General features: G+C 44.6%; 1 protein-coding gene across 3 annotated transcripts in view; it reads left to right on the top strand.

Moving 5' to 3' along the window:
- The first annotated feature begins 4,267 nt into the window (after positions 1-4,267).
- Ptpn21 (protein tyrosine phosphatase, non-receptor type 21) overlaps positions 4,268-23,105 on the top strand; it is a 65,180-nt gene continuing 46,342 nt past the window's right edge. The window contains exons 1-2 of one of the 3 annotated variants that reach the window (XM_087552214.1): positions 4,268-4,502; positions 8,123-8,471. Coding sequence is in view for 2 of the 3 variants with exons in the window: in NM_133545.2 (NP_598229.2) it covers positions 8,292-8,471 (180 nt within the window). In the remaining variant the exon portion in view is untranslated. 3 annotated transcript variants of the gene reach the window in all.

Genomic DNA, 23,105 nt, shown 5'->3' with positions numbered 1-23,105 from the left:
CACAGCCAAGAACAGGAACATGTTTTTACCATCATTGCACCTTAAACAGGTCGGCATCCAACAATTTAGTTACTATTGGAAACATCCTGTGTGAAAAAGAGCCAAGAGCATTTTCATTAAAAAGATATCCAGAGGCCTGGAGAGATGGCTCAGTCAGAAAGGTGTTTGTACATTAAGACCTGAATAACCCTAGCACCCCCATGAAGAAGCCAGGCATGGTGTGTTTTGTGCCTGTAATCCCAGAATTGGGAGATTGGACGTAGGATACGTAGGGCTTGCTGGTCAGCTAGTCCAGGCACATGAGCAAACTGGGTCCAGTGAGAGGCTCAGCCTCGGAAATAAGATTGAGAACAATTGAAGAAGATATCAGCACTCACTTCTGGCACACACACACACACACACACAGAGAGAGAGAGAGAGAGAGAGAGAGAGAGAGAGAGAGAGAGAGAGAGAGGAGAGAGAGAGAGAGAGGGAGAGAGAGAGAGAGAGAGAGAGAGAGAGAGAGAGAGGGGCGCGCAGGCACTGTGGCACATGCCTATAGCTCCAGCACTTGGGAAGCTGGGGCAAAAGCATCATGAATTTAAGACCAGCATGGCTACATAGCAAGAGCCTTTCTTTCTTTTTATTCATAAGAAGGAATTTATTTAAAGTACTGAAGACAGGGTTGATGGGGTTCTCTTTTAGACAACCGGTTTGTAATTATGGAACAGGGAAGTGCAGGCTGTTTGAGAACTCAAACACACTCAGATCTCAGATGAAGAGGGGTCAGAGCCATAGAGTACCCCACTAAGCCAATGGCACTTAGGGGTTGGAGGAGGCTGTTCAAGGAGCTTCTCTGTGACATGGAGCTTCACAATCCACATCCTTGAAGGGCTGAAGGATTAGTCTTACAAAAGAATAAACCGCCTCATGACAAATGGCATATTTTTCTCCGAAGGGACAGTATGAAAGCCAGATCACAATGAACTACAGTGCCAACTAAGAGGGTTCCTGGCTGCCTTCCAAATAGAGGAGAGAACTGAAAAAGAACACTGGTCATGAAGTTAGCAGGGCCCAAGCGCCAGCCCTGGCTCTACAGAGCCTTACGTTCTCTTAACAATGGTACCCCTGTGCCTCAGTAGGCTTTTATGTTTATGTCCACTGTGTGTGTGTGTGTGTGTGTGTGTGTGTGTGTGTGTGTGTGTTACTACTCTGTGTGGAAGGAGGGGGCTAGAGGTGGTGGGGTTTTCCAGCCTGGAATGCTTTTCTTTTCCTCGTACTGACCTCATATTTGTCTTTCCAGATTCAAACAGAGGGTTCTCAGAATGATTAACCAGGCCCTATCAATCCATTAGGGTTATACCCTTGTGTACATTTCCTTCCTTACCTAAAATCATATCTTCACCTATTGTTCACAGACGAGTCCCCGAGAGGGCAGGGCATGCATTTTATCTTTCTCCATGCAACACCTGGCTTCTAACACAAACAGAGTGAACAGACGTTTCTCTTCAGTACTGACCATCAAATGGCATGTCCGCCTTTGGATCAGAATGTCTCTATGCTGGGGGCCTTGGAGTAAAAGCATTTGCCTCTTGTGACGCAAGTCTGGATACCGGAATTCAGTCTCCAGAACCCAAGCAAAGGCAGAAGGAGAGAACCAACTCCACACAGTTGTCCTCTGACCTCCACACATGCAACATGGCTCCCGACCACCACCAATAACAATAGATAAAAATTGTTTTCAAAGAACCCTTAAGTATTGGAGATTATTTTTATGTCAGTCACTCTTACTATGAGTGAGACACCATTGTTGTAGTATTTCTATGAGGTCCAGGAGAAGTGATCTTTAAAATCATCATTCCTAAAGTTGTGGAGGTCTCAGGCCTAGTGCACAGGTGAAGCAATTCCTACAGTCAGGATCTTACAGTGAATGGTAATTTATACTGGAGGATGAGAAGGATGTTCACCAAGATACCAAAGCAGATTAACTTAACTCCTATGAAAATACTATTTGAGGAGGGGGAGCTGGAGGCATGGCTGTCATAAAGAGTGTGCACTGCTTTCTGCAAAGGACCCATGCTGGATTCCCAGTGCCCACACTGGGCCTGCTGTAGGGAGTCCAGTGTCTTTTTTTCCAGCCTCCAAAGACATTTGCACTTGTGTGCACACACGGCCCACACATAGACAAACGTGCATAAAAACAAATCTCTAGACACTCAGCAGTGGATCACCCAAACCCGTGTCCTTCCTGCTTGTCGCTTCGTCTAATGTCATTTTAGGTCAGAGCTTTCTTTCTACAGTTCTGTTGAAGACTTATTTTTAACTCTGTGTATATGTGTGCACGGGAGAGGAGGGTATGTGCGCACAAAGTGCAGGGCTAGGGAGAGGCTAGAGGTGTTGCAGCTGGCATCACAGGTGGTTGTGAGCCACCTAAAATGGGAGCTAGGAACTGAACACAGGTCCTCTGAAAGAAGAGCCCTTGTTCTTACCTGCTGAGTCATCTCTCTAGTCCTCTTTCTAACTGTATAATTCAGTAAGAATTACTTTCAATCATAGAAGTGTGTGTGATGCACCACTTTCTGGGCAATAAGATGTAGGCGTGTGTGTGTGTGTGTGTGTGTGTGTGTGTGTGTGTGTATAATAGTCTGTAAGGATACATAGGAACCAAGTAACTACCTCCAGAAAAGCTGAGTGTTTAACAGGCAGGGCAGGGGGAGACTTTCACTTAACAATCTTGTTGTAAATGTTGGGGTTAAACCATATAAGTCACCTCGCCCCCTTTTGTAGGAAGTATTCAGAAATAACTCATACCTAATCATTTGTCCTCATGCCATGCTATGGGGATGTTTCTGCCAAATTAACATGAATGAGGGAAAATAGAGCTTAAGTGCATGGTTGGTAAATGACATCTGTGGACTGTGAAGAAGTTCAACTCTGTTGTCTAAAGCACCACTTGGGTTTTATGATCATTTTCTATTTTTAAAATTCTTTCATTTTCTTCCCAATTCAATTAACACGTTTTTATTTAGTGCCTACTGTCTGCCCAGTACTGCCCTCGGAATTCTAAGAGGTATAAATGAAGCCTCCACGAAACAATTTATAATATTCCTGCCAAGAGCGGCAGCCACAGGGTGGCTAGAACTTTTTCTGTCTTGGAAGTAGAGCTCTGGATTGAGTCGGAGAGACATGGAGGGCTGACATCAATGGGAAGGGGTCTGGATGCCCTGGCTGTCCCCTCTTTGATGGGGGCAGAGGGCATGCTGGAGAGAAGAGAGCAGTGACAGTGGCCAAGGAGGCATTCTAGACCACCCATAGAGGTCTGGTAGCTGAATTTCACCTTGGGCAATCACTGGGAAGGACTGACAAACCCGAGGGAGAGGTAACCATGGGAGTAGCACAAAGGGAAAGAACCCTGAGGAGATGAAGCCAGGTGCCCACGATGAGGGTTAACAAAAATACCGTATAATAAGCATCAGCATCGAGGCCTAGAATGGAGGAAACGCTTCACATATATTTTACTCACGTTTACTGGATAGTGATCCTCATTCCCAGCTTATAGGAGAGGACCCAAGCACACAGAGGCTAGGAATGTGCCAGTAAGAGTTGGAGCTGGGGTTTGAATCTCAACAATCTGACTCCAGAGCCTCCATCCTCAATAGCTCTATTCTGCACTGAGTATGCTTACAGCTCTCCTTGGGGGACCATGTTCCCGAGGAGGTCTTAATCCTCTGGAGTCCTGGTGGGGCAGCTCCTCAGTTCTCTCAGCGCTACTTGCATGGTTACCTCTTGGCAGTAGTCCTTCCGGGTGGTTCCCCAAGGTAAAGCTGAGCTATCAGACATTTAGGGGAGATCTAGATCCCTATAGAGTGGATTCTGGGGAGCAGCACCTTCAGCCCACTCCCCATTTGGGTCAGCTTCCCACCTCTCTTTAAGTTTAGAGTTCCTACAGAGGAGCAGGCACTGGAAGGGGGTGGGGTGGGGTGCAGAAAGTTTTGAATGATCTCCAGCAGTGTACAAGAGTACTCCAGTAACCCAGTTACTTGACAGACCACCACCTAATAATGCAACCGACCCTTTCTACCTGGACTCAAAATAACCTCCCCTTCACCTCATTTTTTTTTCTTTTCTTCAAAGCTCTGCTTTATTTGGAAACTTAAAATAACTGGTCACACGGTTAAAAACAGCAGCGGCGCGCCCCCTCCCCGGCGGCCGGCCGCAGCTGTCCGGCCTCCCCCGCGCCCTGCCGCCCGCATTCCAACTCTCTGAGGTCACGCGCCGCCGCCTCCCCGGATCCGCGCGCCCGGCCCAAGGGGAGGGACGCGGGCCCCGCAGCTCCGGCCCCGGCCCCCGAGCTCCCCCAGCGAGTGCTGTCGCCGCCCGGCTGGTGTGGGCAAAGCGTGCGGTCGGCGCGCGGGTCCGGGACACGAGCGGGCGAGCGCTAGCGGCCGCGGCGGCCGCGCGGAACCCAGGGAGGCGGGACGCAGAGCCGGAGCGCGGCCCCGACCAGGCGGGAGCCCGAGCAGGTGAGGCGCGGGGGACTGGAGCAGGGGCGTAACAAAGAGCAAAGTCTTCCCTTGCCAGGCTTGCTCTGATCTCCTAGTCATTTCTAAAAAGAGTCTGGAACTTCTATTCCGGACTCCTCCGCGGATGGCTGCGGCTTAATTCTGGATCATGGTTTGAAATCTTGGGCATATTTGTGCCTCTCGGAATATGTGGAGTATGAAGGTTGCTGTATAACTTTGGCAACAAGGGACAAAAAACGAAGATCTGTTTGGCAACTCCTTGTTTCGGTTTTGGAGCAGGGCGTCTTTACTCCTGGAGGAAGAATTCTTGGATCTGCAAATTCCAACTTGTGATTTCTGCAAACCCTGTTTAGATTGGCTGCTCTGAGCATGCTTGTCCTATCCCCAGCCCCCGCGGCCAAGAAAGCCTTACGATAATAGAGAATGTTAGAAAACACGTTCTGAATCTTTATGAGCTCCAGTGTACCACTGCAGTATGTGTAATAGTTACTAGCCGATGTTTTCCTTTTTCTTTCTTTTTTAGTTTTGAGCAAGACAACAGTTTAACACTGAAAATAGTTGTTTTGTTTGTAGGCCATTTAATTATAGATTATCAATGTACAAATGTTCTGCGAGAGACATAGGATTGATTTAAGGCACTAAGATATAGACGTTCTAAAAATGTCAGACACTTTGTTTTTATTGATTATTTAGTGTTAAAGGAATAGTGCGGTGTTCCATGAACAAGTGGTGAGTGACTTGAGTGTGGTATCTGGTGAGACTCAGCGTTAAGGTAAACGTTGGAAATCTTTGGAAGGGAATATGGCTAAGAAAAATGGACTCGATAACAGTGCAGACCACCTTTTGTAAACTTGTGAAGCAGAATTTAATATGTATCTTTCCTTATTCTATAATGGAACGGTTTTGTAGAGAAATTGTTCCCTTTTTTTCTTTTTAAAGGCTCTTAATACTCCATTTCATTTACTTGTTGGCACCTAAATCTATCCTCGCCAGAGTATTTTAAATTTCTACCTCTTGGCTGTAATATGCAAACATAATTTATGGCATCATTGAGATATATATTAATCAAGCATTGCCACAGTCGGCTTTATACGAATAATCAAGAAACCAGACATTCTTAGGAGAAAAATGCATGCAAATATAACAATCAAATTATAACAGTTGCCAAAATAAAAAAGAGAAAACATTGGTTTTTCCTCCTCCCCAATGCTGTAAAACATTCCAAATCTCAGCAACAACTGGAATTTTGAGTTTGCCTAATCAGAACTTAGGTTAATAATTAAGTTATATAGTATAGTATACTGTGTTGAAGGCATAATTCCATCTTTATAGTGAAGAAATTAACACATTTGACAGTATATAAATCAGATGTCTTCCCTTTGGACATGCAGAACTTTTTAAATATACCTTGCTGTTTCAGTTGCCACGGTTTGAAGTCTGAAACCTACAGGCTTATGAGACAATACTTGGTATTCTACACTTTCGTTGTTGTTTAGGTCTAGGGAAGCACTATTAGTGTATCTTATGGTTAAAAGCTTGTTGAAGTTTTTAAAAGTATTTTCATTTTCTTGATTTTTTTTTCAGTTTTGCTCCATTGTTTATACTCTAGAAACAGCAAAGAATATTGAAAAATATTGCGACAGACTCTATTTTATTATAGTACACTCCCACCCCATCCCCACACCTCCAATTCCTTCTATGGAATAGGGCTTTTAACCAAGTAAGGCATCCAGCAATTACTAACATAGTGCTATAGGCTTCCCCTTTTGCTCGCCCTGGCCTTCTTCATCCCCGAGTTTTTTAAACTTGTCTTTCTGGAAAGAGAGGGGGAGCTCTCACTAGAGAGCTCCAAAAAAGCAAAACAAAAATTTTAGGAACCTTGACCATGTCCCTATTAGTGATACAGCTCTGAATATAATTATAGATGCCTGCAATCTCCTTAACGACAGAGACGGCTTAGGGTTCGTCTTAGATTTCCTAAGATGCTCATTACAGCCTTGTGCTCAGAGAGGCAGAGTACATTTGTGGAATGGAATCCCAAGACGTTAAGTTTGGCAGTCTAGGGTCATAACTAAACCTCATTTTCTAGCTCAGCCATTCCACAAGCCGGGTGCCCATGACCTCTGTGGTTGAGTCTCAGACTGTGAGCAGGACAGAAAGGAATACTGGGACTGATAGAGAAAGCCAGGGAGATACAAAATAGTTAGGTCCTTATTAGTGTGAAACCAAGAAAGCTGTTTCGGTTGAGGCCTGCGTTCGGTTTGTCCTGTGAGGCTTAGGGACGGATTGTCCCATCACGCAGTCTCGCACCCAAATAGGTAATCGGCTAGGATCCAGCCCAGCTAAAGATTTATCCACGGAGGAAGGGGCAGAGGTGAGAATGGTGGCAATGTGAGGGATGGAAATAGCTGAGATTTTTGTCAAATTGTTAAGGGGAAAATATTTTTAGTTGACATACATCCCGAGTTGTTGTTCGTCCCCAGTTCATTCACCGCAGAAGTTACTATCAACAAGCATGGTTAAAAAGTAGTGTGTTGGGGTTGGGGATTTAGCTCAGTGGTAGAGCGCTTGCCTAGGAAGCGCAAGGCCCTGGGTTCGGTCCCCAGCTCCGAAAAAAAGAACAACAACAACAAAAAAAGTAGTGTGTTTTGGGGGAGGGGGGTGCTGTTATGTGGATACGGCCTCAAAATGCGCGCCCAATCTCTCCCTGCCTGTAGGACCAACGCCGGCCCTTTAAGTCCTCCCTCATCGGATCACAGTGGGGGCAGGTCCTTTCGGAGCACGTCCGCCCGGAAACGCGGCAGCAGGCGGAGGGTTCCGGGGCCTCTGACATTCCCTGTTGGCTAGGCAACTCCGCTTGTGCTTTTCTCCCAGGGGAAAGGACTTGCGAGCAGCGGCCCCCTGCTGCCCTTGGCTTCATGGGCTTGCCCAGCCTTGCCTGTCCTCTTTAACCAGGATGATGTTTAAGGCTTGGCCCTTTTCTGTAGGTGAGCGCCCACAGCTTCCTTAGGTGTCCCTGCTCAGGAGAGGAGTTCAAGCACGCTTTTTAGAACTGGTATTATATGGTTCGAGAACTAGTATCAGTAGGGTGCTTATAACTTGTTTATACACAAATCTTTGTACTGATGTTAATAATGAACCATAAGGGACTTTAGAAATGCTTGTTAAGCACTTTATCCCCGTTGAGCCTCACAGTTGCCATATGTTAGGCAGAGGGGATTATTCTCCCTACTTGGAGTTCAGAGTTAATTTGCTTAAAGGACTAGTTTTCTTGTGCACTTAACAGTAAGTGAAGACACCAGAATACTAGGAAACTCAAAAAGAATTGTCTGTGAAAAGAAAACCATATCTCCAAACTAGCAAGATGAGCAGTAATGCTTTGTAGTTAGTTAATAGACGTGCTGGGCATTATCTCATTTAATTCTAACAAGCCAGGGCTGCTATCACTAGAGGCGAGGTAGAATAAGGGGTGGGGTCTGACCCTCTGCCCCACCCCCAGCCCTCGTGATAGACTTTCCTGCCACCTCCCTGCTCTTGTTAGAGCCTTCTTATTCCAGCGGAGAGGCAAAAGTTACTCTTTATACTCAGTTCCACCTATTTTTACTTTCGTCTTTCCTCAGCGCTGGCGTGGATGCTCCCATCGCTTGGTCGTTGGAGACTCGGTTGCTTTTTAATGGCAGCAGCGGCTGTTGGATGACTAGAGTTTGTTTTGACTGGAGGGTCGCTTTTGCTTGGCACTATAACTGCTGGATTGGTCCTTCCTGGCCCTTCCACTGTTGAAGGGAGAAGATGCCACTGCCATTTGGGTTGAAATTGAAACGCACCCGGCGCTACACTGTGTCCAGCAAGAGCTGCCTGGTTGCACGGATCCAGCTGCTCAATAATGAGTTTGTGGAGTTCACTCTGTCCGTGGAGAGCACTGGCCAGGAGAGCCTAGAAGCTGTGGCCCAACGCCTGGAGCTGAGAGAGGTAAGCTGCAAAGGGAGGCTGCAGGTTTTTCTGGCTTGTCTTCACTCCTTACCTCATGGTGGCTGTGTATTCTAGTCAACCAGACACCAGAAGCATGTACTTCCTGTCCGTGACTGCAGGATGATGAGCCTGAAAGCCCACCTCCCAGTGAGGAAGGAAGAGATCAGAGCAAAAGTATTATTACCCCATGGGGATGCTCCTAAAAGAATTTACAGTGTAGCTTTTGAACGCGTTTGTACCTTATGTCTCTCATAAAGGCTGTGGAGAATAAAATGTGCATGTATTTTGCGTTATCCAAGTTCTCAATTATTAAATCCCAATTTCTGGTCGTTCAGATCAGTCTTCATGCATGCATGTATGTATTTATTCATCCTTACAACATTTTCTATTTTCCGTGGGCCAAGAGTCATACTGCCTGAAGGTTGAAAATTGCTTTTCTCACCAACTAGTTCTATAGCCTTAGGCACGTTACTTGGAGAGGTCTGAGCCCCAGTTTCTCCATCAGAACTGTGATTAACAGTGGTGCCTCTTCTCACACGTTTCACCATAATCACCAATTCTTTTTTTTTCGGAGCTGGGGACCGAACCCAGGGCCTTGCGCTTCCTAGGTAAGCGCTCTACCACTGAGCTAAATCCCCAGCCCCCATAATCACCAATTCTCATCTATCACAGTAATCATAGGAACTTGTGCCCTGGGAAATCCTCAGTTACTGAGTAGAAAGTTGTGGAGTCCTTAAATATCCCCGGGAAGTCCTAAATTTAAAATCTTTTGTAAGGCCTGTTAAAAGATTTCTAAATGTGGGACCCTCCCCATGTTTGGCTCCTTGAAACCAGGTCTTAAATGACTCATTTTATGTTGCCAGCTGGGAATCACACATAAATATTGCACTTCATAAAATGTCAGGAGTAGATAAACTTTGCTGTAGGAAAAAAAAATCAGTTGATTATTTAGTATTGGAAACCTGTAAGTGCCAGCCATAGGTATTCAGATGTAACCACCAGTAGCTTATCCCAGTGTTGAGACCAGCTGGAAGGCAGGTATGATGCTTTCTCTAATAGGAGTAGGGAGGGAGGAACAGCAGAGGTAAAGCTCCTTAGGCAAAAACGCTATCTGATCTGTGACATCAGGGCTAGAGCTAGGGTCTTATCAGGCTTCGAATCACTGTTTGAATAAAAGTAACAAAGGCATTTTGTTGTCTTTTAAAAGATTTAGACCTACCTTGATGATCTAAATATAAGATAGACTTTTAAAACCAAAGTTTTTTTTTTTTTTTTTTTTTTTTTTTTTTTTTTTTTTTTTTTTGCCTCAGCCAGTCCTCCCAAGGATGATTAAAAAGTGGTTCAGGGGCAGAAAGTAGCCACCTGCATTTGCTGGTGGAGAGAAGTGGGGTGGAAGCTGGGGATATTTAGGACCAAAGAAGCAGCTGCTGGGAGGAGTTAGCCCGGAGCTGGGGTTGGTACTCAGGTTATCAGTAGATTTTGGGGACTGTAATTAAGAGAGGAAAGATGACAGAGCTGGGTTCAGCTTGGGAACTAAATACTGGGTTTGAGGTGCCGGTTGGTACTACTTGGTCTAACCGGAGACGCTGAACGGAGAGGTAGGTAGGTATGCTTTTCGGAGGGCCTGGCAGGAGATTTCTGCTGAAGGAACGAGGCCTGGGGATCTCAGTCTAGCCGGGAGGCATAGCCAGGAGGGAGGTAAGGCTCTCCCAGGAGAATTGGAGGAAGTTGAACAGCAGAGGAGAGAGCCTTGGAGGAGATCTAATGGATTGGAGAAAAAACAAACCGAACCAAAAGAAAAACAAGCTGGGTCACTGGACCCCCATGATTGCCCTCATGTGCACTTCTTTAGTTCCCCAAACCCCCATTTTGCTTTTTTGTTTCCCCACAAATTTTATCCAGTTACACCAGGTGCGCCCTACAGCCCCAGAGAATCAGCTCCTTAAGGACTACCGCTGCCTTTATTTTTGTAACCAGAGCATAAGGTTAAACTCAAGAAGAACTGCTGGCCAGCATTGTTTCTTTCTTCCTTTTTTCCCCCTCTGTTAGTCAAGAAACTCAGGGCTGGAGATGTGGCTCAGCGGTTCAGAGAACTGACTACTTTTGCAAAGGAACTGGGTTCAATTCCTGGCACCCACAATGGGGGCTCACAGTCAACTGTACGGCCTCTGTGGGCACCAGGCATGGACATAGTGTATAAACATGCACTCTGCAGGCAAGAGTCTAGTACACATAAAATAAATGAATGTTTAAGAAAGTGGCAGCAGCCCAGGGAAATTGCCATCTTTTTTTAGAGGCTCAGCCTGAGGATTCCAGCAACTTTATTCAGCTATGGTTATGCCCTCAGCCCAAGTTTCTTCCTCCCCTTCCTCCTCTTCCTCCTCTTCTACCTCCTTCTCTTCCTCCTCCTTCAGAATTATTACCATTTTCGAGAGACAATCTCATGTAGCTCAGGCTGGCCTGGAACTGACTGAATTGCTTCTCCTGCCTGGCCTCTAGAGTGTTGGGGTTGAAGCAGCGTACCACATGATTGGTCTCTGAGGCCAATTTTAACACAAGAGCAGAGTGCACGGAGAGAGCAGGCATAATTCTTAGGGGAATGAGGTCTTGTATTTGGGAAGATCATCCGCTGTCTCAGCATTCAACAGCAGTCACAGTTAGAAAGTTTAGCAAACTTTAGCTTGTAAAGCTGGAGAAGGTCTGCTCTGTAATGTGTAAACAGATGGCTCGATCACCAGGCCTAACCTTTCCGAATGACTGTTCAGAAATAAGCTGAGTGGGGTAACACCTGTTCCGAGATTGTGTGTATTCAGCATGTGTGTGATTCAAGCAAGAACTGCCAGTGTATTGGTATCTCTTGCCAGGCTCCCACGACGCAAACCTAGAATTATTGTTGTAGATTTGGGTGAAGAGCTTGGCTGCTATCAGTTCTAAGCTGCAGGAAGAAATTACTCCTTTTGCTTACTTAAATACCATTTTGCTTCCGTAATACAATAGTAAGGGCTTCCCAGTAATGCCACATAAGCTAGAGTCAGGGACTTTAGCATCCATTAGTATTTTACTCAGGAGGCTGGGGCAGAAGAATCTCAAAACATTTTTTTTATTAATTATTTATTTACATTTTAAATGTCCCCCTTCCCTCTGAAAATCCCCCCCCCTTTGCCTCTAAAACTGTGCTCACCCACCCACCCTCCCACTCCCATCTCACCCCTATAGCATCCTTTCATGGTGGGGCATCGAGTCCTCAGGACCAAGTGCCTCCCCTCCCATCGATGCCAGATAAGGCCATCCTCTGCTACATATGTAGTGGGAGCCATGGACCGACTCATGTGTACTCTCTGTTTGATGGGTTAGTCCTGGGGAGCTCTGAGGGCTCTGGCTAATTGACACTGTTGTTGTTCCTCTGGGGTTGAAATCCTCTTCAGCTCCTTTAGTCCTTTCCCTAACTCTTCCATTGGGGTCCCTAGGCTCAGTGCAGTGGTTGGCTGTGAGTATCTGCATCTGTCTCAGTCAGGCACTGGCAGAGCCTAGGATCTCAAATGTAAGTTTGAGGCCTGCCCGAGCTACAGCCCTGTCTTCAAGAAATCAAACAGACAACACTTTTAACAAACCATAACAGTCATAACCCAAGACAAGTAAGGATTACCCAGTTTAATCAGAATGATACAGAAAACCAGGACAGTTCGGTGACATGTAATGAGACACGGAACTGCCAAGAGCCCCATGTTTTTGTGCTCTTAAGAGCCAGGCTGTGATCACCTCCAGCCCCAAAGGAAGCCAGCTGGGAGGAGGCAGAGCCTACTGGAAAAGATATCGCCTGGAAAATGATAGGTTTTCGTCTTCATAGGGGGAATCCCACTGCCTTCCAGCCAGGTTCTTTTGAGTGGGGAAAGTCCCTTTCTGAGGACCAGTGTATCAGTTTGCCTCGTGAGAGGGTGTTTAAGCAATAAAGTTCCAGAGACAGTCTGCAGGCTGGTCCGATTAGATACCGGTTCTTGTCACTTGCTAATATTAAATTACTATTAATCTATAGGCTTTTCACACTGGGGTAAATAGTGGTGGTGGTTTGAGATTTTACTATTATTGTGTGACCTCGAGCCAGGGCCCTCGGTGTTAGGAAACTCATCAGACTTACTATCTTTTCAGTCTCACCAGGTTTGGCCAAGAACCTGAAACAACCTGCCTCAGCCTCCTTGGCGCTTGAATCCCAGGCGTGAGGGACCACAGGAGCCACCTCACCTTTCATGTTTGTTTGTGGTGCCTGTGCTGTGCCTCTGTGGCCCACGATGTGGCGGGCGGCTGAGTTCTCTTTGGATTAGTTTCTTCGTTTATAGAATCCTCTCTTGGCAGCCACTGGTAGTCACACGGTGTGCACGTTTCTACAATATTGAAGCGGCTGCTATCACTGCTTCCATTCAGCTGATAAAGCCCTTCGTACAGTGTCCTTTCCCGTTGCCTACCAGCAGAACTTTAAACATGGAGTCAGTTTTCATTAGGCTCAGGCCAAGTCCTAGGCCATGAAATACTGGATTCAGTTTATATCACTCTCTTTAGAGTATGCCTTTTAGAAAAATTTATATTTAATGATAGTATCTCATTTTTTCACACTACCATGGACTTTTTTTTTTCTTTTTTCTTTTTTTTTCCGGAGCTGGGGACTGAACCCAGGGCCTTGCGCTTGCTAGGCAAGCGCTCTACCACTGAGCTAAATCCCCAACCCCACTACCATGGACTTTAACTAGGTTTATCGCAAACCTATTTCTTGTCTATCTTGCCTTGATTTTAGGGTCCTTGTGTGACTTAAATTTATATTTGCTTAGAGTTTTTTCAAAGTTTTAAAACCCCCAGTCAGGATACAGGGCAGTTGTGAAAGGGGGCTGGTGTGTGTGTATGTGTGTGTGTGTGTGTGTGTGTGTGTGTGTGTGTGTGTGTGCGTGCGTGCATGTATGCTTGAGCATGTGATCCTGTCTGTAGGTGCTTTAGGGAAAAATGTCCTTTGGTTACTCCATGTGTGCATGCCTGTGTGCATGCCTGTGTGCATGCCTGTGTGCATGACTGCACTCCTGAGGCTGAGTTAAATGCTCAGCAGCCTCTAGAACCATCCTCAGAGCACGTTTTTGAAGATGGGATAGTGCACACAAAATCTTACCTCTCACAGTTTTACTCCTGGCTTAGGGCATTTGTTTACAAGGTTGTGATTTATTATAGATTTTCCTGAAATGTGTTGTAACTAACACTTCGTCACAGACATCAACATTTTATATTTTAACATGTAAACTCCATTGGCACAGGATTGCTATTCTCTGATGTATTTCTGGCATCTAAAATCGTGCCTGACACCTTGTTGTATATCATTCCTGAATAAATATCCTTTTTAATTTAAGCCTCAAGATGGTTTTACACTTAGAATGTTTGTTTGCACTTAAGTATGATTGCAGTTCATTATGTAGCTTTGTTCCGCACCTTGATTTTACTTCCTGGAGAGTGGGGGACATTTCTAAAGCTTTGTACTTAGTTATAAAAGCACTTTCTTCCCTTCCTCTCTTTCTTTCTCTCTCCCTCCCTTTCTCCCCCTCCCTTTCTCCCTCTCCCTTTCTCCCTCTCTTCCTTTCTTCCTGTCTTCCTTTCTCCCTCTCTTTCTCCCTCCTTCCCTCCCTCCCTTCCTCTCTTCCTTTCTCCCTTCTTCCTTTCCTCCATCTTTCTTTCACCCTCCTTATCTCCCTCTCTGCCTTTCTCCCTCCTTTCCTCCCTTCCTCCCTTTTCTTTCCTTTTTCTTTGCATCTCCTTTTCTTTCTCCTTCTATCCCTCTTTCCTCCTCTTCTCTACCCTATTTGGGTTTTGCACATTTGCTCTATTTTCTATCTCACTCAGGCTTGTCTCACACTTGCTGTCTTCCTGCCTCAGCCTCTGAAGTAGCTGGGAGCATGTGGGCGGGCCACCATGCCCAGCTCACCATCTACTTACTTATTTAAAAAGATTTTTTAGGTTAATTTTATTTTATACTTGTGTGTGTTTTGCCTACATGTATGTATGTTACCACATGTGTGTCTAGTACCCACAGAGATCAGAAGAGGGGGTGGGGTCCCCTGGCACTGGAGTTAATCATGGTTGTGAGCCACCATTTGGGTGCTAGGAATCCAGCTCACTCTAAACCACTGAACCATCTTTCTAGCTCCTGTGACTTATTTATTGATGATGCCACTGAATTTATTGGACTTGCTTATAGAGTGCAGGTGAAAGGTTACTTATGGGAGCATGGATCACTCCAGGAAGAGCCGTATGGCACTTTTATTTCACTTTCACTTTGGGGCTTCTTCTGGAAAATGAGGAGCACTCTAGTTCTTCTGGCTTCGAGGGACGTTTCTGATTCTGGCAGAGTCAGCTTCCCCACCGCACTAGGACGCGCTCCTGGCTTGGGAGTATGCCATCTTCAGTCAGCCTGTCAGGGTATTCCAGATATCCACCACCCTTACCTCCCCTGGAATCTGAGAAGACGTGGGAATTTCACATGCCTTTCTCTTTTCCTGCCGGCTTTCATGTGGACTCTAAAAATAACCAAAACATGATAAAGAAAAAGTACACCACATACAAATGTTTTAGGCTGAATCGTTGAGAATTGAACTCAGGTACATCTTTATCTAATGGATAAGACTGTGGTATAAAAAAGATAAGTATTTTGCTGACCTTCTGGAGGAAATGTAGTTTTAGATTGATCTCTTTATCTGAGGAGCTTTCCAAAAGCCAAAGGTCAAAGGATTTTTAGAGTTCTTTTTACTTTCAATGATTTTTAAATTCATCGTGTATGCATGTGGGCATACATGTGTCCCGGTGAATGTGTGGGGGTCAGGGTACAACTTCTCTCCACCACTCAGACCATCAGCACCGGTGGGCAAAGTTTACAAGCTAATTCTCCAGCCCATCCTGTCGCTTTTCTCTTGATCTTGATAAGGAAGAAGCAGGCGAGTCAGTAAGAGTCATATGTGTCGACATGGCTATGTGCACGCATTCCTAAACACAGAGTCGCACAAGTTATTATCGGATTAGGAGCCTATTTACTTAGATGATAAGAGCGTTATGCAACTTTAGTTTAATGTTTAATAAATTTAAAGGCTCTTATGTGTAGCTCAACTGTTAGAGTACTCGTCTGACACACAAAAGACCCCAGGTTCAGTCCCTAACAAGGCATAAAACTGACCATGGTGGCTCCCATCTGTAAGCCCAGCCCTTGAGAGGCAGAGGCGAGATCAGAAGGTCGAGCGCTTCTTGGAAGACCTAGTAGCCTGGAGACTTGAGATACTGCCTCAAAGACCGAAAGGCAAAGGGCCGACATTATAAAGGACGTGTGCTTCAGTACTGGGGTTCCAGACAACGAAAGTGACCTCGTCTACTGCCGTTAGCATGCCCCAGTGGTAGAGTCTCTGCTCTCTATGTAGCCAAGCATGTATTTGCTCACCAGGGCGGCCAGAGTTGAGTTCCCAAGGTTAGGGGTGAGTGTGGGAATGGGGGAGGGGTGGGGTTGCTCACTCAGTTCTGTCCTTGTCCCTGAAGTGTATCTCACTGTGTATCCCAGATTAACCCTTACCCCTCAAGCCTCTTGCCTGAACCTCCTGACCTTCTTTAAAAACTGATACACATTTTTGGATTAGAGTATTTCCACATGCATACATAACGTGGAAAGATGTAGTCAAGACCCTTCGCATTTCCATCCCCTCAAACATTTGACGTTTCCGTGTGAACCTTCAGAGTCTCATGTGGTTATTTTGAGACCAGTTGTCGATGGCTGTAGACTGTAGTCTGTAGACCAACGGAACACATTTCTCCAACCTGTGTTCCCATAGTCCCAGTTTCTTTCTTGCTTATCTTAAAGATTTATTTATCTCAGTTGTTTCATGTCTGGATGTTTTGCCTCCATGCATGTCTGTGTGCCACTTGTGTGCAGAACAGGGGGCCAGAAGAGGCTACTGGATCCTTTGGAACAGGAGTTACACACAGCTGTGAGCTGTGTGTTCTGGGAGTGGACCCCAGGCCTCTGGAAGAGCAGCTAGTATAGTTCCCTTAACTACTGAGCCAGCTCCCCACAGCCCTATTTATTAGGGTTTTGTGAGGGGATCTCATTCTGTAGCCAGGATTGCCTGGAATGAATGGAGGCCAGCCTCCAAGTCAGGGTATGCTATCAGCTTCCTTTCCTGATAGGGCAACTTACTGCTAAGGTGACAGCTCCTGGATGAGGGAGTTGGGAGAGAGGGAGAGAGGGAGGGAGGGAGGGAGGGAGGGAGGGAGGGAGGGAGGGAAAAGAGAGAGAGAGAGAGAGAGAGAGAGAGAGAGAGAGAGAGAGAGAGAGAGAGAGATGGGGGGTAGGGGGTGTTGTGACTGGGAATCCTCACTGGAGGATTGTAAATCACTTCCCTCCCGGGCATCATTTTTGTGTCCATCTGGACAGTGAGTTTGTGACAAATCTTCAGTGTCTGAACTGGTGACTCACACGTCATGTAAACATTAATCGAGTGCCTGGGCAGTCTACTGAGCCTTCTACTCCATCCTGGTCAGATGTGCTCCCAACCTCCGCCTGCTGTTTTCTCTTCTAACAACAGGGTCTCATTGTTTCCTCAGGGTGCAATGGGTTAGCAGATACTTTGTTACTGTGTTCTTCAAACAACTTGTGCACTCGCAACTGTTGACCAGATTGTCTTTATCTAACCTTTCTCCTTTCCGTTGCTGCTTTGGTGTTGGGGGTTAGACACATGCTTTGAGCAGACTAGTCCTGTACCGTTGCTCCCAGCTGCTTCCTGGCTCACTTGTTTAATTTAAGTTTTGGAGTTTTCAGATGGGATCTTACTCTGTAGCCCAGGCTGGCCTAGAACTCATCCAGGCTAGCCTCCAATTCTGGGCACCTTGCCTACTAAAGGCTGAAATTCCAGACTCTCAGCCCTTTTGCTTGTTTAAACTTTTTTGTTTAACATCTATTTCTGTGCGTCCGTACGTGCATACGTGCGTGCGTACGTGCATGTGTGCATATTGGCTCTTTCCTTCTACCACGTGGTCCTGGGCATTGAACTTGGGTGGTTATCAAGCTCGGCAATAGTGTCTTTACCTGTTGAGCCATCTCCAAGGGCCAGTGTTTGTTCTGAGACAGAAGTTAACTGTGTAGGGCCAGGCTAGCTGAGAACTCCAGATCCTTCTGTCTCAGGCTGGTGATTGCTGGGATTACAGACGTATGCCATTCCTAATCCTCACTTACCTTCTAACGGACTAGTAAAATATCCAGAGGCTATTGAAATTTATGCCAAAAAATGCTAATTTCAGTAGCAGAAATGGTGTCCCACATCCTAAAGAACAGTTAGTATGTAAATTATAAATGATCACAAGAGTTTTTGTGGCTTTCTCTTCATTACCAAGTGAGATCCCCTAGAAAGTGTTTATTACAGTGTTCATTACAGGTGGGCAGAGGAGTCATTTTGAATAATAAGCAGGCTAAGAAAATATTCAAGTAATACCATACTGGGGACAGAGATTCTTTTCATTTTCTTTTCGTTTTTGTGCTCTTGTCTGTTTCTCTCTGTTTTCTGAGTAGGGCCTTTTTTTGCAGGACAGGTTGGCCTTGAACTTGCCATCTCCTGCACAGCCTTGTAGGTGCTGCTGTTGTAGACATGCATCACCACGTTCGACTCATTTATGTACCCTTTAGATTGCTCAGACTCCAACTCGACTAGTCGATCTCAATGTTGTGTGCATTTTCAACGACTTGAACTTTGTACCACTGAACAAGGTGGAGTTTGGGTGCGAGACGGATTTTGCGTTGCATTCCTGAAAGGTAGCTTTTAGGGTCACTGGCTGTGTACAAAGCCGTGCTTGGAGCTTTACATATGCTGACTGGAACCCAGAGTAAGTGGCCACAGATGAGCACTTGTTGGCTGACAACACACTAACACTCACCGTGTCAGTGTTCAGTTAGCTTGCTTCTGGCTTTTCTGGTTTCTTTTCATCTTGTAAATGTATTGATTGTGATAACATATTAAGGGCAACTGGGAGAGAAAAGATGTCAGTTTGGAGGTACACTGCTTTTGAACAGCGGATCACCAAACATCTCTTTTCTTGCCAGGTTTGATGTATATTATGCTGCAAATAACTTTAATTTTCTTTTCCTCACACTTCGTATTCACAGATACTATTTAAATAGTTACATACTTGGCTCTGTGTGCTTAATGACTGATTGGCCTTTTGAAGTGAGTTTATGTTTGGGTGGTAAAATAACAAAAAAAAAAAAGGATCGCCTTTGTTTACATTATTTACTTCATGTGTGTATTCATTTGTGGGGTATGTGCTTGCCATAGCTTGCTTGCAGGGGGCAGTTGGGTCTCTCCCTCTACTTTGTTGATGTCAGTGACTGAACTTTGCTAGGCTTCGAGGCAAGCGACTTTACCCCATGGTCATTTGCTAGCCCTGTCCGTTTGGTTTCTGAGACAGGGTCTCATGTAGCCCAGGCTGGCCTTGAACTTAGTGTGTAGCTAAGAAAGTAGCCTTGAGTTCCCGATCCTCTTGCCTGTACCTCCCAAGTACTGGTATTACAGGTGTGCGTCATGCCTCGCATGCAGCACGTGTGGTCGTAAGGAATATTATCAGAGATGGCACCATGGTTAAGAATGCTCGCTCGCTGCACTTCAGAGGACTCCAGTGTGCTTTCTTAGCATCCCCGTGGCAGCTCCCAACCCCTGTAACTACAGTCCCAGAGGAGCCTCTTCTGGCTTGCTCGCATCAGGCACCTATGCAGTACACACACACCAGCAAACACCCATGCACATAAGATACAAAAATGAATCTTGAAGAACACATATACATTTGAGTTAGGCTGCTAAACAGGCCCAACACATCTCAAATTTATAAGATTTAAATAAAAAAAAATCTGTGGCCCATTTACTGGTCTGTGATACAGGAAAGACCCTGTGGTAGAACAATCTAGTTAATGGTCAAAGAACGAGAAGCTCCTGCTTGCCCTCGTTCTGAGAGTCCTAACCCAAATGACTATCATCTTTTGGCAATAAAATGTTTATACATATTAATATTTTCTATTTAATCCTAGTTTCCTCTTTAGAAACATGTTGGTATTTTAGTCTTAAAATCCACTGTTCTAGAGTGCACCTTGACCAGCGTATGGTCTATGGTGCTTTTTTTTTTTAGCACTCCCAGGACCCAAGACTCAGCCCTGGGAGAACAGAAACTGTGTTCTCTGCTTCAGTGCTATATACTAGCACCCAGGATAGTACTTGACAGCTAGGGGATGATCAGTCAAAGTGAGCTGAAGGCGTATATAAATCCAGGACATCTAAGAAATATTGGCAGACTTGTTTTATTTTTATAGTTAATGGGTGATGTCAGGACTCAAACCCGTAGCCTGTTCTGTGCTAGGACAGTGATTTACAACTTAGCTGCATTCCCAGCATGAAAAAATGTCTTTTTTTTTCCTTTCTCTCATTTTTAGTGCCCGGATAGAACTTGCTAGGCAAGGTCTTTACCATGGAGTTAAATTCTCATGCACAAGAATCTAGTTTTAAAATTATTCTGTTTACAGTAATCACGTGCTTCCTAGTGTTTGTTTGGGATTATGAATGGGAAAAATGAGAGTGGTTTCTCCAGGTGGGCAGTAGTCCTGTTCATTCCCTGAACTTCATTGCAATAAGTCTCCAGAGTTGGCTTTTCCCACTATGCTTAAATGTTAAAGCCACAGTAGAAGGAACTTGGACACAAAGAGTTTCAATTACTTGAACTTCAGTTTGATACATCTAGTATAATTAGATTTGTTACCTTCCTGAGTCTTCATTTATATGTGATAATGTTTTGATATTATATATTGTACTATTGCCTTTAAAATAATGAATATGTAATTTGATTAAAGTGAGAAGAAAATGAAGAAAAGCTGAACAGAAAGGAAAGGGACGAGCTGTGTTGAGGCAATATGACCACTGCCATCTGCCAAAGGAAGAGGTTCCATACTTTATTATTTATGGCAGACTCAGTGTGGAGGTCAGCTTGGGGCTTGAATTAGCTTAGAGCTTGTTAACCACTTTTGTTAGATGATCTCTGCTCCTGGTAGACTTTATCTTGGGCTCTCTCCTCTCATCTCTGTCCTGATGAAAGCCTTCTAACTTCAGCAGGTTGAAGAAAGGCACTGAGATAAAATTATATTTGCAATTTTACATGGGATTAACTTTTATTAAACATAATACACTAGTGGCTTTAAAAACCCTCCAGCTAATTTGTGTATCTCTCTGGTCTATTTTAAAAATAGAGTACAATCAAAAAGAGTCTTAAAATAATTAGACAAGAGATGACCCAGGAATTAGGCAGTCTGTTAGGGTTGGACCTGCCTGGAGCAGCTGGCGTCTGTTCACTTAGAGCAAGGCAACCATATTGTCTGGAAAGAAGCCAAGCCCTATTTAACTTTGTTTTGACTCTAGTTACACAGCAGACAGTTAGCTACAAATTTAGGAGAGTGGCAGGGATAATTTTTAAACAGCAATGAAAGAAGCCATCAAATATTTTTGAAGGTTATTGTGACTTTTTGGGGGTGTGTGATAAACTAGAAAAGAAAAAGATAATGTGAAATATCTGACCCTGTAAAAGCTTCATAGAAATCTAGTTAATGATCACTGTACATTTATGTAAGGATTCCAGAAAATTCAGTGTTTGAGAGATTTCTATCAGAATGAGTTTTCCATGGGTGCTCACTTGTAAGCACAGGCAGGAGGAGTAAGCACCTGAATGAGTTTCCTATTAAGGAAAGGTTCTTATCCAGAAAGTTCTTGGAGGGTGGGCACCAGGAATGCAAGGGACACGAACAGAGCCAGTGATGAAGAACAGTTGGCAAGTCACATGGTGGTGTTCTTCATGCCCTTCTGAGGAAGGCAGATCATTCCTTCACTCCTGATCATTACTTTCCCTAAGAGGAAACTGAGGCTTGCTGAGGCGGTCGCTTGGTTAAGAGCTGGTTGACACAGCTCCTGGAACAGAGGTGGGGTCTGCTCCTTACCCGCCCTGAGGCACAGTTCCTCAGAGAAAATATAGTTAGTTCCTATGCTGAGGTCAGACAAAGCTTTCCAAAAACTCATAAATAAGGGTAGGCAGCCAAAAAGAGTGAGTATTTGGCTTTGGGAAAAATCTGCTTGTAGTCACAGATGAAGAAACTGTAGTTAATTTGCGTCTTGTAAAGTGTGATAGAGAACAAGTCATTCTTCTGTCTCTGGGAAACGAAACTCAGGGTAATGAACTTTGTTGAAGAATAAGTACAGCTTATCACTTTCCTAAATATCATTGCTAATCTCTGGAACTATTTATAAATTTCCCTACCTCTCCTTTTGCTACTGTTTTTGTTATTTTGAGACAAGTTCTCACTGTGCCCAACTTAACCTGAAGCTCATTATGTAGCCCAAACTGGTCTTGAACCCATATCCTATTGCTTCCTGAGTGCTGGAATTGTAGGCATATGGCCACTATTTAAATTTTATAGCCAAGGAAGTAGCCAAGTCCAGCTGTATTTAAAGGGTAAAGTAATGCACACAGGATAAATTTAAGATCCTCTAATTTTAGTTGTAAGAGGTGGTATGCTGTTTTGGATTTGGGGGATGTGGTTAAGGAGGTTGTTTTGAGTCAGGATTTTTGGGATTTAATATGTAGAACAGGCTTGCCTTGAACTCAAGAGATCAGCAAGCCTTTGCCTCCCATGTGTGCCACCATGCCTGGCTAAGAGATGGCACACTTAATTTTTAAAAATAAATTAATTTTATTATTTTATGTACATAGGTGTTTTGTCTTCATTTATGTCTTTGTGTTATGTGCATGCAGTGCATGCAAAGGCCAGAAGAGGGCGTCAGATCCCCGTGGAACTGGAGTTAATAGATGGTTGTGAGCTGCTGTGTGGGTTCTTGGAATTAAACCTGGGTCATCCAGAAGAGCACCCAGTCAGTCTTCTTAACCAATGACCATCTCTTCAGTCCAAGGGCAAATATTCTTCCATTATCCAAACAGTTTTCAGTCCTAGAGCATGTCTATCCTAAGCTTAATATCAGCATAGGAAAAATGTTTGACTTGCAAAGTAGAGGTTGGAGGGTTGTGAGTTTGAGGCCAACCTGGGCTACAGAGTAAATTTGAGGTCATCTTGAGTTGCATAGTGGGACCCTTTCTCAAACAAAAATAGATGTAAATATAGACTAGCCCTTTCTCTGCTTCTCTTTCTTTCTCTCTCTCCCCCTTCTGTCTCTGTCACCCTCAATAAACCTCTTCCACGTGGAAAAAAAAGAATAAATAATGCCTACAAGTAGTGTGCATAAGAGATGAGGCCTGGCTTATGTGCACTCCAAAGTGAGGGTCTTAGGATGGGAGATGGAGTCACCATACGTGCATTAAAAAGTACTGTATCCATCTTTCATCTAAATTCTTGAAATTATAAGTAGGAAAGATATTTTGGAAGAAGGAACCAATTTTTCATTGGCATTTGGCAGAGTTGGCAAAACTAAGTCATCCCTCATAAATAGGGAGGGGTATGACCATAATATGTTATATGAAAATAAATTTAATTAAAATATTAAAGACAAATATAATGTTCTTCTTATAGCATTGTGCATTCATATAGTCCCCATCCAT

This window comes from Rattus norvegicus, chromosome 6 (assembly GCF_021556685.1).
Source record: "Rattus norvegicus strain SHRSP/BbbUtx chromosome 6, alternate assembly SHRSP_T2T, whole genome shotgun sequence".
Lineage (NCBI taxonomy): Eukaryota > Metazoa > Chordata > Mammalia > Rodentia > Muridae > Rattus > Rattus norvegicus.
This window is presented reverse-complemented; position numbering and strand designations above follow the sequence as displayed.